Source organism: Scomber japonicus, chromosome 5 (genome assembly GCF_027409825.1).
Source record: "Scomber japonicus isolate fScoJap1 chromosome 5, fScoJap1.pri, whole genome shotgun sequence".
In the NCBI taxonomy this organism is placed as follows: domain Eukaryota; kingdom Metazoa; phylum Chordata; class Actinopteri; order Scombriformes; family Scombridae; genus Scomber; species Scomber japonicus.
The window spans coordinates 2087723-2104599 of record NC_070582.1 but is presented as its reverse complement, the minus strand read 5'-3'; the positions used below and the strand labels follow the sequence as shown (position 1 = coordinate 2104599).

The window sequence follows — 16877 nt, the reverse complement described above, 5'->3', positions numbered from 1 at the left end:
TACTGTAGTACTTTTACTGTAATACTGCATACTACATCACTCATAATACTGCAGTACTTTTACTGTAATACTGCATACTACATCACTCATAATACTGCAGTACTTTTACTGTAATACTGCATACTACATCACTCATAATACTGCAGTACTTTTACTGTAATACTGAATACTACATCACTATAATACTGCAGTACTTTTACTGTAATACTGCATACTACATCACTATAATACTGCAGTACTTTTACTGTAATACTGCATACTACATCACTATAATACTGCAGTACTTTTACTGTAATACTGCATACTACATCACTATAATACTGCAGTACTTTTACTGTAATACTACATACTACATCACTATAATACTGCAGTACTTTTACTGTAATACTGCATACTACATCACTATAATACTGCAGTACTTTTACTGTAATACTGCATACTACATCACTATAATACTGCAGTACTTTTACTGTAATACTACATACTACATCACTATAATACTGCAGTACTTTTACTGTAATACTGCATACTACATCACTATAATACTGCAGTACTTTTACTGTAATACTGCATACTACATCACTATAATACTGCAGTACTTTTACTGTAATACTGCATACTACATCACTCATAAATTATGAGTGATGTAGTATGCAGTATTACAGTAAAAGTACTGCAGTATTATGAGTCATAATACTGTAGTACTTTTACTGTAATACTGCATACTACATCACTATAATACTGCAGTACTTTTACTGTAATACTGCATACTACATCACTATAATACTGCAGTACTTTTACTGTAATACTGCATACTACATCACTCATAATACTGTAGTACTTTTACTGTAATACTGCATACTACATCACTATAATACTGCAGTACTTTTACTGTAATACTGCATACTACATCACTATAATACTGCAGTACTTTTACTGTAATACTGCATACTACATCACTATAATACTGCAGTACTTTTACTGTAATACTGCATACTACATCACTATAATACTGCAGTACTTTTACTGTAATACTACATACTACATCACTATAATACTGCAGTACTTTTACTGTAATACTGCGTACTACATCACTATAATACTGTAGTACTTTTACTGTAATACTGCATACTACATCACTCATAATACTGCAGTACTTTTACTGTAATACTGCATACTACATCACTCATAATACTGCAGTACTTTTACTGTAATACTGCATACTACATCACTCATAATACTGCAGTACTTTTACTGTAATACTGAATACTACATCACTATAATACTGCAGTACTTTTACTGTAATACTGCATACTACATCACTCATAATACTGCAGTACTTTTACTGTAATACTGCATACTACATCACTATAATACTGCAGTACTTTTACTGTAATACTGCATACTACATCACTCATAATACTGCAGTACTTTTACTGTAATACTGCATACTACATCACTATAATACTGCAGTACTTTTACTGTAATACTACATACTACATCACTATAATACTGCAGTACTTTTACTGTAATACTGCATACTACATCACTATAATACTGCAGTACTTTTACTGTAATACTGCATACTACATCACTATAATACTGCAGTACTTTTACTGTAATACTGCATACTACATCACTATAATACTGCAGTACTTTTACTGTAATACTACATACTACATCACTATAATACTGCAGTACTTTTACTGTAATACTGCATACTACATCACTCATAATACTGTAGTACTTTTACTGTAATACTGCATACTACATCACTATAATACTGCAGTACTTTTACTGTAATACTGCATACTACATCACTATAATACTGCAGTACTTTTACTGTAATACTGCATACTACATCACTATAATACTGCAGTACTTTTACTGTAATACTGCATACTACATCACTATAATACTGCAGTACTTTTACTGTAATACTGCATACTACATCACTATAATACTGCAGTACTTTTACTGTAATACTGCATACTACATCACTATAATACTGCAGTACTTTTACTGTAATACTGCATACTACATCACTATAATACTGCAGTACTTTTACTGTAATACTGCATACTACATCACTATAATACTGCAGTATTGTTACTGTATCTCTCTCTCTCTCTCTCTCTCTCTCTCTCTCTCTCTCTCTCTCTCTCTCTCTCCAGGAACAGTATGTTTTCATCCACGATGCGTTGGTGGAAGCCATCCTGTGTGGAGAGACGGAGGTTGCGTCGGCTCAGCTGCATCGGTTCGTGGACGAGCTGCTGACTCCGGGTTCGTCCGGGAGAACGCGCCTCGACAAACAGTTCAAGGTGAGCGGCTCATTAATAGTGTATTGTTATATAAAATAGGTGTTGAATCCGTTATTATAAACATTTTACCCTGACAAAGACCTGGTTTTGTGCTCTGAGTAAATGAAAACACTGAGAATGAGACATAAATCTTCACTAACCCTTTATAAACGCAACAGTTTCCATTAAATCCAGCAGTTTCTATTCAGATGTGACTCTTCAGTAGGCATGGGATGATAACCGTGTTCAAGGTATACCGCGATTTGAAAAAGCCATGATAACCGAAACCGCCAAATGTTCTGTCGTACCGTTCCTAAGGTATGAGACGTTTTTTGTCTGGTCAAAAGAGGAAGGAAGTAAGGAGAGAAGGAAGGGAGGAAGTAAAGGAGGATGGAAGGAAGGAAGGAAGGAAGGAAGGAAGCAAGGAATGAAGGAAGGAAAGGAGTAAGGAGGGAGGGAAAGAAGGAAGGAAGGAAAGGAATAATGAGGAAAAGAGGACGGAAGTAAGGAGAGAAGGAAGGAACGAAGGAAAGAAAGGAATAAGGGGGGAGGGAGGAAGGAAAGGATGAAGGATGGAAGGAGGAGGGAGCAAAGAAAGAGGGGAGGAGGGGAAGACGGAAGGAAAAATCAAAGAAAGAGGGAAGAAGGAAGGAAGGCAGGAAAGAAAGAACAGTCAAAAGAGAGATGGGGTCAATTTGACCCGGGAAGACGACAGGAGGGTTAAATGAACATGTCTGTCTTTATTTTTCTTCGTTTTAGGAACATTGTAGAGCTGTAATTGCAATACCTCAATACCGTGAAACCGTGATATTTTTGCTTATGGTTATCATACCGCCAGAATCTCATACCGGCCCATGCCTACTCTTCAGTCTCTGACAGATGTTTGGTGTTTCTGTCCACAGCTGGTTTGTCATCTGGGAGTGAATCAGTGTGATCACTCTGCAGCTCTGCAGGAAAACAACCGCAGCAAGAACCGAAGCTGCTCAGTGATTCCTGGTGAGTCTCACACCTTCAGCTCTGACTCTGCTCTGAGTGGACAGTTGGTTGCTTTTTTAACATTTTGGTATTAGAGCTGGGAATCGATCCGAATTTCCTGGATCGATCCGATTCCGATTCATAAGGTCACGATCCGATTCGATCCGATTCGATTCGATATCGATCTATTTACAGACATAATGCAAATAAATACTGTCCCATGTGCTCCATGTGTTTGTGATTGTGTACGTGTAAGAGGGACACAGAGAGAGAAGAGTCAAGAAGTATTATTTGAAATTTCAGTAACATATCCATGGCATTAAAACAATGACCAGAACTAAACAACAATGACCAAATAAAATATAAATAAATTAAAATTAAGTGGCCCTCTATATTGGAAAACTACAAGAACCCCCTGTACCCAGTCTTTGACAACCAGATACTTGTGAAATGCCATTTACAGGTTGTTCATGTAACAGATGGCTTGATTGAATATAAATAAAACGCCAAAATGCCAAAATGCTGCCATTACGATCAGCTGACTATCAGCTGATCGTAATGGCAGCATTTTGGACGGAGGGAAAGGGAACCGTTTTCTCCGTTTCATGTTTTTATGTATTTAATAGGTAAAGATACAGTATGCATAGACAGGCTAGTGTTGCCAAACATCAGCCTTCATTCCAGAAGGTGATTTTAGTGGTGCCGCTTCAGCCATCTCGCTATCTTAAGTTTCGGTTTCGTTTAGCCGGCACTCGCATCGTGCTTTTTCAGCGTGAATCGGTATCGGATCGCGGATCGATTTTTTGACCACAGCCCTATTTAGTATGAACAGTTTCCATCTGTAAAAACAAAGCGCTCCCCTCCAGCTCCTCAGGAAGATAATGACAGAGTTTAGTGTTTAGTATGAACATGTAAGACATCTCTTCACTTTAGTATGGTTTAGGCCCAACTAACATCACATGAGGCAATTTATCAGATCTCACATTGGGGCGGCTGTAGAGCGGTCGTCCTCCAGTTGGAAGATCGGCGGTTCGATTCCCAGTTCCTCCAGTCCACATGTCGATGTGGCAAAACACTTAACCCCAAATTGCTCCCGTTGCTGCGCCATCAGTGTGTGAATGGGTGAATGAGATGTAATGTAAAGCTGTTTGAGTGGTCGCAAAGACTAGAAAGGCGCTATATAAGTACCCAGATAGCATGCGAATGTGGGCCACTTGAGGCAATGATCCGGCACTGTAGGCATTCTTCTGGCCCGGACAAAACAGACGTGAACCTAAACTGGCCCATGTAGTAAATGCTGCATTTGGGCCAAATATCACAAAACGAATATGGCCCATCTTTGGCTGAAATATGGCAAGTATGGCAATGACTAATCCGGATGTGAGCCTAAAGAGGCCCACATATAAGGAAACATACTTGGCCCACCTTTGTTGAAACATATTTGGGCCAGTCTTGGCCGAACTGGTTTATTTGGTGTGTTTTTGGTTGACATCTGGCATTGTGATGGCTTGGTTATGGCCCACTTTTGGCAAACATGAGCGGACCGCCCAAGTGCCATCATTCCATGCTGTATGTGGGCCGGATGAACATGTCAGGTGTGGGCCAGATATGGGCCAAAAGAGTTTTGCTATCTGGGTACAGTCCATTTATCATTTACATTGTGTAAAATAATTTTCATGTTGGAGGTTTAATTTGAAATGATGTCTCACTCTGACTCTGAGATCTGAATTCAGTTTTCTCTATTTTTTGTCTTTTTGCAGTTGAGAGATCACGAGTGCGTCTGTCTACGACGGCGGGAGAAACGTCGGACTACATTAACGCTTCGTACATCACAGTAAGAACACACAGTGGATCCGCTCAGGGTTAAATCTGCTCCACAGTCACATGAGAGGAGGAAATATCATAGTTCATCTGACTCTTTAACTGTACAGCTGTAATATTTAAGTGTTATTTCATGAGATAAATATTAAATAATCAGTCTGACATTTGATAGTTAACCCTTAAACAGACAACGTGCACCAGGAGATACAGACTCTTTAACCTTTGTGTTGTCCTCCCGGGTCCTTCCTCTGTCCTTCCTTCCTTCCTTCCTTCCTTCCTTCTTTCCTTCCTTCCTTCCTTCCTTCCTTCCTTCCTTCCTCAGATCTAAGTTCAGCTGTAAATGTTCCCTCCTTCTGTCCTTTCTTCCTTCCTTCATCTGTCCTTCCTTCCTTCCTTCCTCCCTCCTTTCCTTCCTTCTTCCTCCCTTCCTTCCCTTCCTCCCTCCTTTCCTTCCTTCTTCCCTCCTTTCCTTCCTACCTTCCTTCCTTCCTCCCTCCTTCTTTTCCTTCCTTCTTCCTCCCTTCCTTCCCTTCCTCCCTCCTTTCCTTCCTTCTTCCCTCCTTTCCTTCCTACCTTCCTTCCTTCCTCCCTCCTTCCTTTCCTTCCTTCTTCCTCCCTTGCTTCCCTTCCTTCCTCCTTTCCTTCCTTCTTCCGTCCTTTCCTTCCTTCCTTCTTTCCTTCATTCCTTCCTTACTTGAGGTGCAAATGACATAACTAGTAAGGTCTGTTTAAGGGTTAACAGTTATAAAGAGTTAAATGCATCATCCTCCTCATTATTAATAAGTTGTTCTGTCTTTAACCCTCCTGTTGTGTTCGAGTCAAGGAAGGGAGGAAGAAGGAAGGAAAGGAGGGAGGGAGGGAGGAAGGAAGGAGGGAAGGAAGAAAGGGAGATGGAAGAAGGAAGGAAGGAAAGGAGGGAGGAAGGAAGGGAGGAAAGGAGGAGGGAAAGAAGGGAAGGAAGGAAAGGAGGAAAGAAGGAGGGAAGGAAGGAAGGAAAGGAGGAAGGGAGGAAGGACGGGAGGAAGAAAAGGAGGGAGGGAGGAAGGAAGGAAGGAAAGAAGGGAAGGAAGGAAAGGAGGAAAGAAGGAGGGAAGGAAGGAAGGAAGGAAGGAAAGGAGGAAAGAAGGAGGAAAGAAGGAGGGAAGGAAGGAAGGAAGGGAAGGGAAGGAAGGAAAGGAGGAAAGAAGGAGGGAAGGAAGGAAGGAAGGAAGGAAGGAAAGGAGGAAAGAAGGAGGGAAGGAAGGAAGGAAGGAAGGAAGGAAAGGAGGAAAGAAGGAGGGAAGGAAGGAAGGGAGGAAGGAAGGTAGGAAGGAAAGGAGGGAGGGAGGAAGGAAGGAAGGGAAGGGAAGGAAGGAAAGGAGGAAAGAAGGAGGGAGGAAGGAAGGGAGGAAGGAAAGGAGGGAGGGAGGAAGGAAAGAAGGGAAGGAAGGAAAGGAGGAAAGAAGGAGGGAAGGAAGGAAGGAAGAAGGGAAGGAAGGAAAGGAGGAAAGAAGGAGGGAAGGAAGAAAGGAAGGAAAGGAGGAAGGAAGGGAGGAAGGAAAGAAGGAAGGAAGGGAAGGCGGGAAGAAGGGAAGGAGGAAAGAAGGAAGGAAGGAAAAGTCAAAACAGATGTTGACCCGGGAGCACAACAGGAGGGTTAAAATGGTAAAAAACAAATGTCAGTCACTGTTTCCCAAAGCAGAAGTTGAAGTCCTCAAATGTCTCGTTTTGTCCAGAACTCAAACATTATTCCGTTTCCTGTCACAGAAACTAAAAATCACTAGAACATATTCACCTTTAAGAAGCTGGAATCAGAGAATTTGGACTTTTTCTTCTTTTAACCCTTAAACAGACAACGTGCACCAGGAGATACAGACTCTTTAACCTTCCTGTTGTCCTCCCGGGTCCTTCCTCTGTCCTTCCTTCCTTCTTTCCTTCCTTCCTTCCTTCCTTTCTTCCTTCCTTCATCTGTCCTTCCTTTCTTTCTTCCTTCCTTCCTTCCCTTCCTCCCTCCTTTCCTTCCTTCTTCTCTCCTTTCCTTCCTTTCTTCCTTCCTTCATCTGTCCTTCCTTTCTTTCTTCCTTCCTTCCTTCCCTTCCTCCCTCCTTTCCTTCCTTCCTTCCTTCCTTCCTTCTTCAGATCTAGGTTCAGCTGTTAGGGTAAATGTTCCCTCCTTCTGTCCTTTCTTCCTTCCTTCATCTGTCCTTCCTTTCTTCCTTCCTTCATCTGTCCTTCCTTTCTTTCTTCCTTCCCTTCCTCCCTCCTTTCCTTCCTTCCTTCTTCCCTCCTTTCCTTCCTACCTTCCTTCCTTCCCTTCCTTCTTCCTCCCTCCTCCCTTTCCTCTCTCCTTCCTTCCTTCCTTCCTTCCCTTCCTCCCTTCCTTCCTTCCTTCCCTTCCTCCCTCCTTACTTTCCTTCCTCCTTTCCTTCCTTCCTTCCTTCCTTCCTTTAGGTGCAAATGACATAACTATTAAGGGCTGTTTAAGGGTTAAAAAATGACTTCATTAAACAGCAGCTCTATTTTCATTCAGTCCCTTGCACTCTAAGCTAATCACCAATGTGCTAAATGTTAACATCTGCAGGGTTACAGGCAGAGGAGCGAGTTCATCGTTACCCAGCATCCTTTGCCTGACACCATAAAGGATTTCTGGAGGATGATCTGGGACCACAACGCTCAGGTCATCGTGTCTCTGCAGGCGACTCCAGCTAACGAGGTCAAACACTGGTTTTATTTAATTCATATATTAATGAACAAAGATTCACACCTGTGTATATCTGTATATTCAGATGTTTTATTTATTTATGTGCAAAACCATGAAATATAGTCAGTGTTCTGGTGTTCTGGAAGGAAGGAAGGGAGGAAAGGAGGAAGGGAGGGAGGAAGGAAGGAAGGAAAGAAGCAAGCAAGAAAAGGAGTAAGGAATGAGGCAGGAAGGAAGGGTGGAAAGGAGGAAGGAAGGCGGGCGGAAGGAAGGAAAGGAGGAAGGGAGGAAGGAAAGGAGGAAGGGAGGAAGGAAGGAAGAAAGGAGTAAGGGAGGAAAGAAAGGAATGAGGAAGAAAGGAAGGAAGCAAGTAAGGGAGGAAGGAAGGAAATAAGCAAGGGAGGAAGGAAGGAAGGAAGGAAAGAAGCAAGCTAGAAAAGGAGTAAGGAATGAGGCAGGAAGGAAGGGTGGAAAGGAGGAAGGAAGGCGGGCGGAAGGAAGGAAAAGAGGAGGGGAGGGAGGAAGGAAGAAAAGGAGTAAGGAGGGAGGAAGGAAGGAAATGAGTAAGGAAGAAAGGGAGGAATATATTCTCTCTAAATGGATTAAAAGACATCAAAGCCTGTGTATATCTGTATATTCAGATGTTTTATTTATTTATGTGCAAAAACATGAAATATAGTCAGTGTTATTTCTTAGAGTGAGATGTTTAGATGGATATTAATCTCATGTCTCAGAGTTAGATTGAGGATGTGGTTTGTTAACATGTAAAAGACTACTACGCTTAACCCTCAGGTCAAAGAAGGAAGGAAGGAAGGAAGTTGGGGAGGAAAGAAGGAATGAGGAAGGAAGGAAAGGAGAAAGGAGGGAGGGCGGAAGGAGAAGAGTAAGGAGGGAGGGAGGAAAAAAGGAAGGGATGAAGGAAAGGAAGAAAGCAAGCAAGGGAGGAAAGGAGTAAGGGAGGAAGGAAGGAAGGGATGAAAGGAGTAAGGGAGGAAGGAAGGACAGCAAGCAAGGAAAGGAGTAAGGGAGGAAGGAAGTGTGGAAAGGAGGAAAGACGTAAGGAAGGCGGGCGTAAGTAAAAGAGGAAGGAAGGAAAGGAGGGAGGGAGGGAGGAAGGAAGAAAGGAGTAAGGGAGGAAAGAAAGGAATGAGGAAGAAAGGAAGGAAGCAAGTAAGGGAGGAAGGAAGGGACGAAGGAAGGAAAGAAGCAAGGGAGGAAGGAAGGAAGGAAGGGAGGAAAGGAGTAAGGGAGGGAGGAAGGAAGGAAGGAAAGAAGCAAGCAAGAAAAGGAGTAAGGAATGAGGCAGGAAGGAAGGGTGGAAAGGGAGGAAGGAAGGCGGGCGGAAGGAAGGAAAAGAGGAGGGGAGGAAGGAAGGAAGGGAGGGAGGAAGGAAGGGAGGAAGGAAGAAAAGGAGGGAGGAGTCAAAGTATAACATAGTAAGTATCGGTGGTGTGAGGATTGATTGATGATTTAGTCCCACCTGATCAGACAGCGATGATGTAACCGTCAGCTGACTTCCTGTGTTGTCAGACGGAGGAGGAAGAGGCGGAGCTTGGCGTCTTCTGGCCTCGCAAAGGGCAGCCAATTAGCTACGAGATGTTCACCGTCACTCAGAGGAGCGAGAATCACATCTGCCTGGCCAACGAGGACATGCTGGTGGTCCAGGAGTACGTACTGGAAGCTACACAGGTGAGTGCAACCTTCTCTGTCAATATATCAGTTCCTTCCTTCCTTCCTTCCTTCCTTCTTTCCTTCCTTCCTTCCTTCCTTCCATCTTCCTTTCCAACCTTCTCTGTCAATATATCAGTTCATGCTAGACCAGTTTAAACCTCCTGTTGTGCTCCCGGGTCAAATTGACCCATCTGTTTTGACTCTTCCTTCCTTCCTTCCTTCCATCTTCCTTCCTTTCTTCCTTCCTTCCTTCCTTCCTTTCATTCCTTCCTTCCTTCCTCCCTCCCTCCTTCCCTTCTTCCTTCCTTCCTTCCTTCCCTCCTTCTTTCCTCCTTCTTTCCTCCTTTCCTTCCTTCCTTCCTTCTTTCCTCCTTTCCTTCCTTCCTTCCTTCCCTCCTTTCTTTCCTTCTTCCTTCCTCCCTCCTTTCCTTCCTTCCTCCCTCCTTTCCTTCCTTCCTTCCTTCCTTCCTCCTTTCCTTCCTTCCTACTTCTCTGCCTCCTTTCCTTCCTCCCTCCTTCTCTCCCTCCTTTCCTTCTTCCCTGCCTTCCTTCCTTCCTCCCTCCTTTCCTTCCTACTTCTCTCCCTCCTTTCCTTCCTTCCTCCCTCCTTTCCTTCCTTCCTTCCTCCCTCCTTTCTTTCCTTCCTACTTCTCTCTCTCCTCTCCTTCCTTCTTCCTTCCCTCCTTCCTTCCTCCCTCCTTTCCTTCCTTCCTACTCGAGCACAACAGGAGGGTTAAACAAAATAAGTAATGCATCTTTGTTTTAAGGGTTCATGGGATAAAAAAGTAAAAACTGACTCTTATGAATTAGTTGTTCTTCTTCTTCGTCGTCTCAACAGGACGACTTCGTGCTGGAGGTGAAACACTACCGCGCCCCCCGCTGGCCGAACCCAGACAGTCCAATCAGCAACACCTTTGAGCTGCTGAACCTGGTGAAAGAGGACAGCGTGACTAAGGAAGGACCCACTGTGGTTCACGATGAGTATGAGCTTTTCTGACCCAAACATTTACCGTAGAGTGATCGGGTTAGGGGTTGGAGAGGAGCTGCTGGAACTGGAATAGAGTTTCTTTTAGGTTTCATACAATAACGGTACTTTAGAAACTGTGCAGGTGATCAACCGTCATGTTAGAAGGAAGGAAAGGCGGGAGAAAGTTGGGGGGGGGGGGGTGGGGAAGGAGAGAGGGAGGAAGGAAGGAGAGAGAGAGAAGGAGGGAGGAAGGAAAGAAGGAAGGACATAGGAAAAAAGGAAGGGAGGAAGGTAGTGGGGAGAAAAGAAAGAGAAGGAGAGAGGGAGGAAGGAAAGAAGGAAGGAAAGAGAGAGAGAGAGAGAGAGAAGGAGGGAAGAAAGAAGGAAGGACAAAGGAAAAAGGTAGGGGAAGGAAAGAAGGAGAAAGGAAGGAGGGAGGGAGGAAAGAAAGGAAGAAGGAAGGAAGGACAAAGGAAAAAGGGAAGGGAGGATCGTAGTGGGGAGGAAAGAAGGAGAAAGGAAGGAAAGAAGGGAGGAAGGAGAGAGAGAAGGAGGAAGGGAGGAAAGAAGGAAGGAAAGGAAGAAGGAAGGACAAAGGAAAAAAGGAAGGGAGGAAGGTAGTGGGGAGGAAAAAGAGAAGAGGGAGGAAGGAAACCTTTTATAAGTAAGTCTATAACGCTCAGTTACACAAGTATCTCCTTATCCCTCCTGTTGTCCTTGAGTCAAGGAAGGAAGAAGGAAGGAAAGGAGGGAGGAAGGGAGGAAAGGAAAGGAAAGGAAAGGAAAGGAGGGAGAAAGGGAGGAAGGAAGAAGGAAGGAAAGGAGGGAGGAAGGAAGAAAGGAAGGAGGAAGGAAGGAAAGGAGGGCGGAAGGAAGGAGGGAAGGAAGAAGGGAGGAAAGGAGGGCGGAAGGAAGGAGGGAAGGAAGAAGGGAGGAAAGGAAAGAAGGAAGGAATAAGGTAGGAAAGAAGGACTGAGGAAAGACAGAGAGAAGGAGGGTGGGAGGAAAGAATAAGGAAAGGAGGAAAGGAAGGAAGGAAAGGAGGGAAGGAGGGAGTAAAGGAAAGAAGGAAGAAGGACGGAAAGGAGGGAGGAAGGAAAGAAGGAGGGAAGAAAGGGGGATGGAGGAAGTACAGACGGAAGGAAGGAAGGGAGGAAAGAAGAATAAGACAGGGTCAATTTGACCCGGGAGGACAACACAAGGGTTATTACTAAACCCAGCTGAGAAGCAAAATGCAGGACAAGCAGCTTCTCTCCGAGTTAGTGGGGAGAAAAGAAAGAGAAGGAGAGAGGGAGGAAGGAAAGAGAGAGAGAGAGAGAGAGAGAGAAGGAGGGAAGAAAGAAGGAAGGACAAAGGAAAAAAGGTAGAGGGAGGAAAGAAGGAGAAAGGAAGGAGGGAGGGAGGAAAGAAGGAAAGAAAGGAAGAAGGAAGGACGGACAAAGGAAAAAGGGAAGGGAGGATCGTAGTGGGGAGGAAAGAAGGAGAAAGGAAGGAAAGAAGGGAGGAAGGAGAGAGAGAAGGAGGAAGGGAGGAAGAAGGAAGGACAAAGGAAAAAAGGAAGGGAGGAAGGTAGTGGGGAGAAAAGAAAGAGAAGGAGAGAGGGAGGAAGGAAAGAAGGAAGTAAAGAGAGAGAGAGAGAGAGAAGGAGGGAAGAGGATCGTAGTGGGGAGGAAAGAAGGAGAAAGAAAGGAAAGAAGGGAGGAAGGAGAGAGAGAAGGAGAAGGGAGGAAAGAAGGAAGGAAAGGAAGAAGGAAGGACAAAGGAAAAAAGGAAGGGAGGAAGGTAGTGGGGAGGAAAGAGAGAAGGGAGGAAGGAAACCTTTTATAAGTAAGTCTATAACGCTCAGTTGAACCCAGCTGAGAAGCAAAATGCAGGACAAGCAGCTTCTCTCCGAGTTAAAGACCCTTTATATTTGTTTTTCAGTGTGGGAGGAGTCACAGCTGGGACTTTCTGCGCTCTGTCATCTCTGACGCGCCAGCTGGAGGCCGAAGGTTCGGTCGATGTCTTCCAGGCGGCAAAGCTGACAAACCTCATGAGACCGGGAATCTTCAGCAACATCGTAAGACTTTCTGTTCTCTCTCACGATACGCCGACGATAATCTACTGTTCATTACAAACATCTGTATTTGAATGATCACATCTCAAGTTATGTCAAGACTCTTTCCACGTAGAGCAGGACAGAGAGGAAGAGGAGGAGAGAGAGGAAGGAGAGGAGAGAGAGAGAGAGAGAGAGAGAGAGAGAGAGAGGAGGAGAGAGAGGAGAGGAAGGAGAGGAGAGAGTGAGGAGCAGAGAGGAAGGAGAGGAGAGAGAGGAAGGAGAGGAGAGAGAGGAAGAGGAGGAGAGAGAGAGAGGAGAGAGGAAGAGGAGGAGAGAGAGGAGAGAGTGAGAGAGAGAGGAAGGAGAGGAGAGAGAGGAAGAGGAGGAGAGAGAGGGAGGAGGAGAGAGAGGGAGGAGGAGAGAGAGGGAGAGGAAGGAGAGGAGAGGGAGGAGGAGAGGAGAGGGAGGAAGGAGAGGAGAGAGAGAGGAAGAGGAGGAGAGAGAGAGGAAGAGGAGGAGAGAGAGGAAGGAGAGGAGAGAGAGGAAGGAGAGGAGAGAGAGAGGAAGAGGAGGAGAGAGAGGAAGAAGAGGAGAGAGAGGAAGGAGAGAGAGAGAGAGGAAGAGGAGGAGAGAGAGGAAGGAGAGGAGAGAGAGGAAGGAGAGGAGAGAGAGAGGAAGAGGAGGAGAGAGAGGAAGAAGAGGAGAGAGAGGAAGGAGAGGAGAGGAGAGCGAGGAAGAGGAGGAGAGAGAGGGAGGAGAGAGAGAGAGGAAGGAGAGGAAGAGGACGAGAGAGAGGGAGGAGGAGGAGAGAGAGAGAGGGAGGAGAGGAGAGAGAGAGGAAGGAGAGGAGAGAGAGAGGAAGGAGAGGAAGGAGAGGAGAGGAGAGAGAGGAAGGAGAGAGGAGAGAGAGAGGAAGGAGAAGAGAGAGGAAGGAGAGAGAGAGAGAGGAAGGACAGAGAGGAAGGAGAGGAGAGAGAGGAAGGAGAGGAGAGAGAGGAAGAAGAGGAGAGAGAGGAAGGAGAGAGGAGAGGAGAGAGAGGAAGAGGAGAGGAGAGAGAGAGAGGAAGGAGAGGAGAGAATGGAAGGAGAGGAGAGAGAGGAAGGAGAGGAGAGAGAGGGAGGAGGAGGAGAGAGAGGGAGGAGGAGAGAGAGAGAGGGAGGAGGAGAGAGGATAGATGGATGGATAGAGAGAGAGAGAGGGAGGAGGAGAGAGGATAGATGGATGGATAGAGAGAGAGAGAGGGAGGAGGAGAGAGGATAGATGGATGGATAGAGAGAGAGAGAGGGAGGAGGAGAGAGGATAGATGGATAGAGAGAGAGAGGGAGGGAGGAGGAGAGAGGAGCCCAGTGCATCATGGGAGTCCCCCGGCAGTCTAAGCCTATAGCAGCATAAACTAGGAGCTGGAACCCCTAACCCGAACTATAGGCTTTATCAAAAAGGAACGTTTGAAGCCTACTCTTAAACGTAGAGAGGGTTCTGCCCCCAGAACTAATCTGGGAGATGGTTCCACAGAAGAGGAACCTGAGAACTGAGGACTCTGCCTCCTGTTCTACTTTTAGAGAACGATGTGCTCAAAACTGACTCTTGTCCCCGTTACTCACTTTTGGCCCTTTTCCACTGCACGATTTAGTAACGGTACGGTACGGTACGGTACGACTCTACCCGCTTTGTGCCCTTTTCCACTGGGGGCCGGACCTGGGAACCGTTACGATTTTTCGTACCTGTTTCAGAGGTGGTACTAACCGAGCCGAACTGATACTAAATTGTCACGTGAACGGCGCTGTCCACTAATTGGTCGAAGGAGATGTCGTCATACATGCGACGAAGCTCGGGGTCTTTAACCCTCGTGTCGTCCTTCCGGAAAGAAAAGAAAGGAAAGAAGGAAGGAAAGGAGAGAGGAAGGGAGGAAGAGAGGAAGGAAGAAGGAAGGAAAGGAGGGAGGAAGGAAGGAAGGAAGGAAGGAAGGGAGGAAAGGAAAGAAGGAAGAAGGAAGGAAAGGAGGGAGGGAGGAAGGAAGGAGGGAAGGAAGAAGGGAGGAATGGAAAGAAGGAAGGAAGGTATGAAAGAAGGACAGAGGAAAGAAAGACAGGAGGAGGGAGGGAGGAATAAGGAAGGGAGGAAGGAAAGGAGGGAGGAAGGAGGGAATGAAAGGAGGGAAGAAAGGGGGATGGAGGAAGTACAGGCGGAAGGAAGGAAGGAGGGAAGGCAGGAAGGAAGGGAGGAAAGAAGACTAAGACGGGGTCAATTTGACCCGGGAGGACGACACGAGGGTTAAATAATCACCCGCGTTAAAGCACAAACACAAACACAGCGAGAACTCCGCCCATTCCAAGTAGTCCGACTAGTACCTCTTGGCAGTGGAAAAGGAACAGGGCCGGTTCTAAAAGTGGGCGGAGTCGTGCCGCGCTAAAGCGTACCGTACCGTACCGTACCGTACCGTACCGTACCGTACCGTACCGATTCTGCAGTGGAAAAGGGCCATTAGACTCCCTCCTTTCCTTCCTTCCTTCCTCCCTCCTTTCCTTCCTTCCTACTTCTCTCTCTCCTCTCCTTCCTTCTTCCTTCCTTCCTTCCTTCCTCCCTCCTTTCCTTCCTTCCTTCCTCCCTCCTTTCCTTCCTTCCTACTTCTCTCTCTCCTCTCCTTCCTTCTTCCTTCCTTCCTTCCTGCCTTCCTTCTTCCCTTCCTTCCTTCCTTCCTTCCTTTCCTTCCTTCCTTTCATTCCTTCCTTCCTTCCTTCCTTCCTTCCTTTCCTTCCTTCCTTCCTTCCTTCCTTCCTTCCTTCTTCCCTTCCTTCCTTCCTTTCCTTCCTTTCCTTCCTTCCTTCCTTCCTTCCTTCCTTCCTTCCTTCCTTCCTTTCCTTCCTTTCCTTCCTTCCTTCCTTCCTTCCTCCTTTCCTTCCTTCCTACTTCTCTGCCTCCTTTCCTTCCTCCCTCCTTCCAAAAATATGTAAATGAGAACACTATATTGTAAATTACACACTTAAACATTTTGCTGTATATGTTTTAAAACCAAGTGAATAAATATATCAAAGTGGATGAAACAGCTGGAGCGTTGCAGATGTTTCAGGATCTTCTAACAGCTGGAGCGTTGCAGATGTTTCAGGATCTTCTAACAGCTTGCTTCTTGGTGTTTTTTAGGATCAGTACCAGTTCCTGTACAAAGCCATGCTGAGTCTCATCGGGACGCAGGAAGACGAGAAAACCCTCCAGTCCTCCGACAACAACGGGACCATCGTGGTGGGAACGGCTAGCACTGCCGAGAGCCTAGAGTCCCTGGTCTAACCTAACCCCCCCCCCCCAGCACTGCCGAGAGCCTGGAGTCCCTGGTCTAACCTAACACCCCCCCCCCCTCAGCACTGCCGAGAGCCTGGAGTCCCTGGTCTAACCTAAACCGCTGCCCCCCCCCCCCCCCCCCGGCCATTACTGCTGAGGGCCTGGAGTCCCTGGTCTAACCTAACCCTCCACCCCACCCGGTCAGCACTGCTGAGAGCCTGGAGTCCCTGGTCTAAACTAACCCTCCACCCCTCCCGGCCAGCACTGCCAAGAGCCTGGAGTCCCTGGTCTAACCTAAACCTCCGCCCCCCCCGGCCATTACTGCTGAGGGCCTGGAGTCCCTGGTCTAACCTAACCCACCACCCCTCCCGGCCCGCACTGCTGAGAGCCTGGAGTCCCTGGTCTAACCTAACCCTCCACCCCTCCCGGCCAGCAGTGCTGAGAGCCTGGAGTCCCTGGTCTAACCCCCTACCCCCCCCCCACCCCCAGCCTGGAGTTCCTGGTCTAACCTAAACCCCCCCCCCCGCCCACCCACCCCAGCACTGCCGAGAGCCTGGAGTCCCTGGTCTAACGTAAACCTCCGCCCCTCCCGGCCAGCACTGCTGAGAGCCTGGAGTCCCTGGTCTAACCTAACCTCCGCCCCTCCCGGCCAGCACTGCTGAGAGCCTGGAGTCCCTGGTCTAACCCCCTACCCCCCCCACCCCCAACCTGGTGTCCCTGGTCTAACCCCCCCACAAACTTTTACAGAAGAGCAACAGCAGCATTTCGTCTCCTGATGCCAGACAGACTCACTGCAAACACATTTTAATCCTTTTTATTCAGAACTTTCTGTTTCCGGCGAGTTTTTCTTCTTCGCTGGATCAGAAGACCCCCCCCCCCCATACCCCCCCCACCACCTTTTTTGCGATTTTGTAATGTGTGCCTTTTTGTATTTTTCCATCCTGTTCTTCTTAACTTTGATACGAGCTGTAGACTAATTGTGTTTCACTCAACTAACACACTTTTTTCCTAAAAAAAAAAAACCACCTTTGTATTTATTGGCACTGAGCCAAACGGGGATAAAAAAGGGAAAAAAGTCAAAATCAAATGTTTTTACATGAAATGAAATATTTTGTTTAGCTTGTGTTTTATAGAGCTCATGCACTGAACTC

General features: G+C 46.3%; 1 protein-coding gene across 1 annotated transcript in view; it reads left to right on the top strand.

Annotated features, from left to right (window-relative positions):
• ptprz1a (protein tyrosine phosphatase receptor type Z1a) overlaps nt 1–15735 on the top strand; it is a 116677-nt gene extending 100942 nt beyond the window's left edge. The window contains exons 21-28 of the mRNA XM_053319383.1: nt 2175–2321; nt 3203–3296; nt 5036–5109; nt 7657–7788; nt 9313–9465; nt 10286–10428; nt 12338–12473; nt 15592–15735. Of these exons, the coding sequence (XP_053175358.1) occupies nt 2175–2321; nt 3203–3296; nt 5036–5109; nt 7657–7788; nt 9313–9465; nt 10286–10428; nt 12338–12473; nt 15592–15735 (1023 nt within the window). The remainder of the gene's footprint in view (nt 1–2174; nt 2322–3202; nt 3297–5035; nt 5110–7656; nt 7789–9312; nt 9466–10285; nt 10429–12337; nt 12474–15591) is intronic.
• The last annotated feature ends 1142 nt before the right edge of the window (nt 15736–16877 follow it).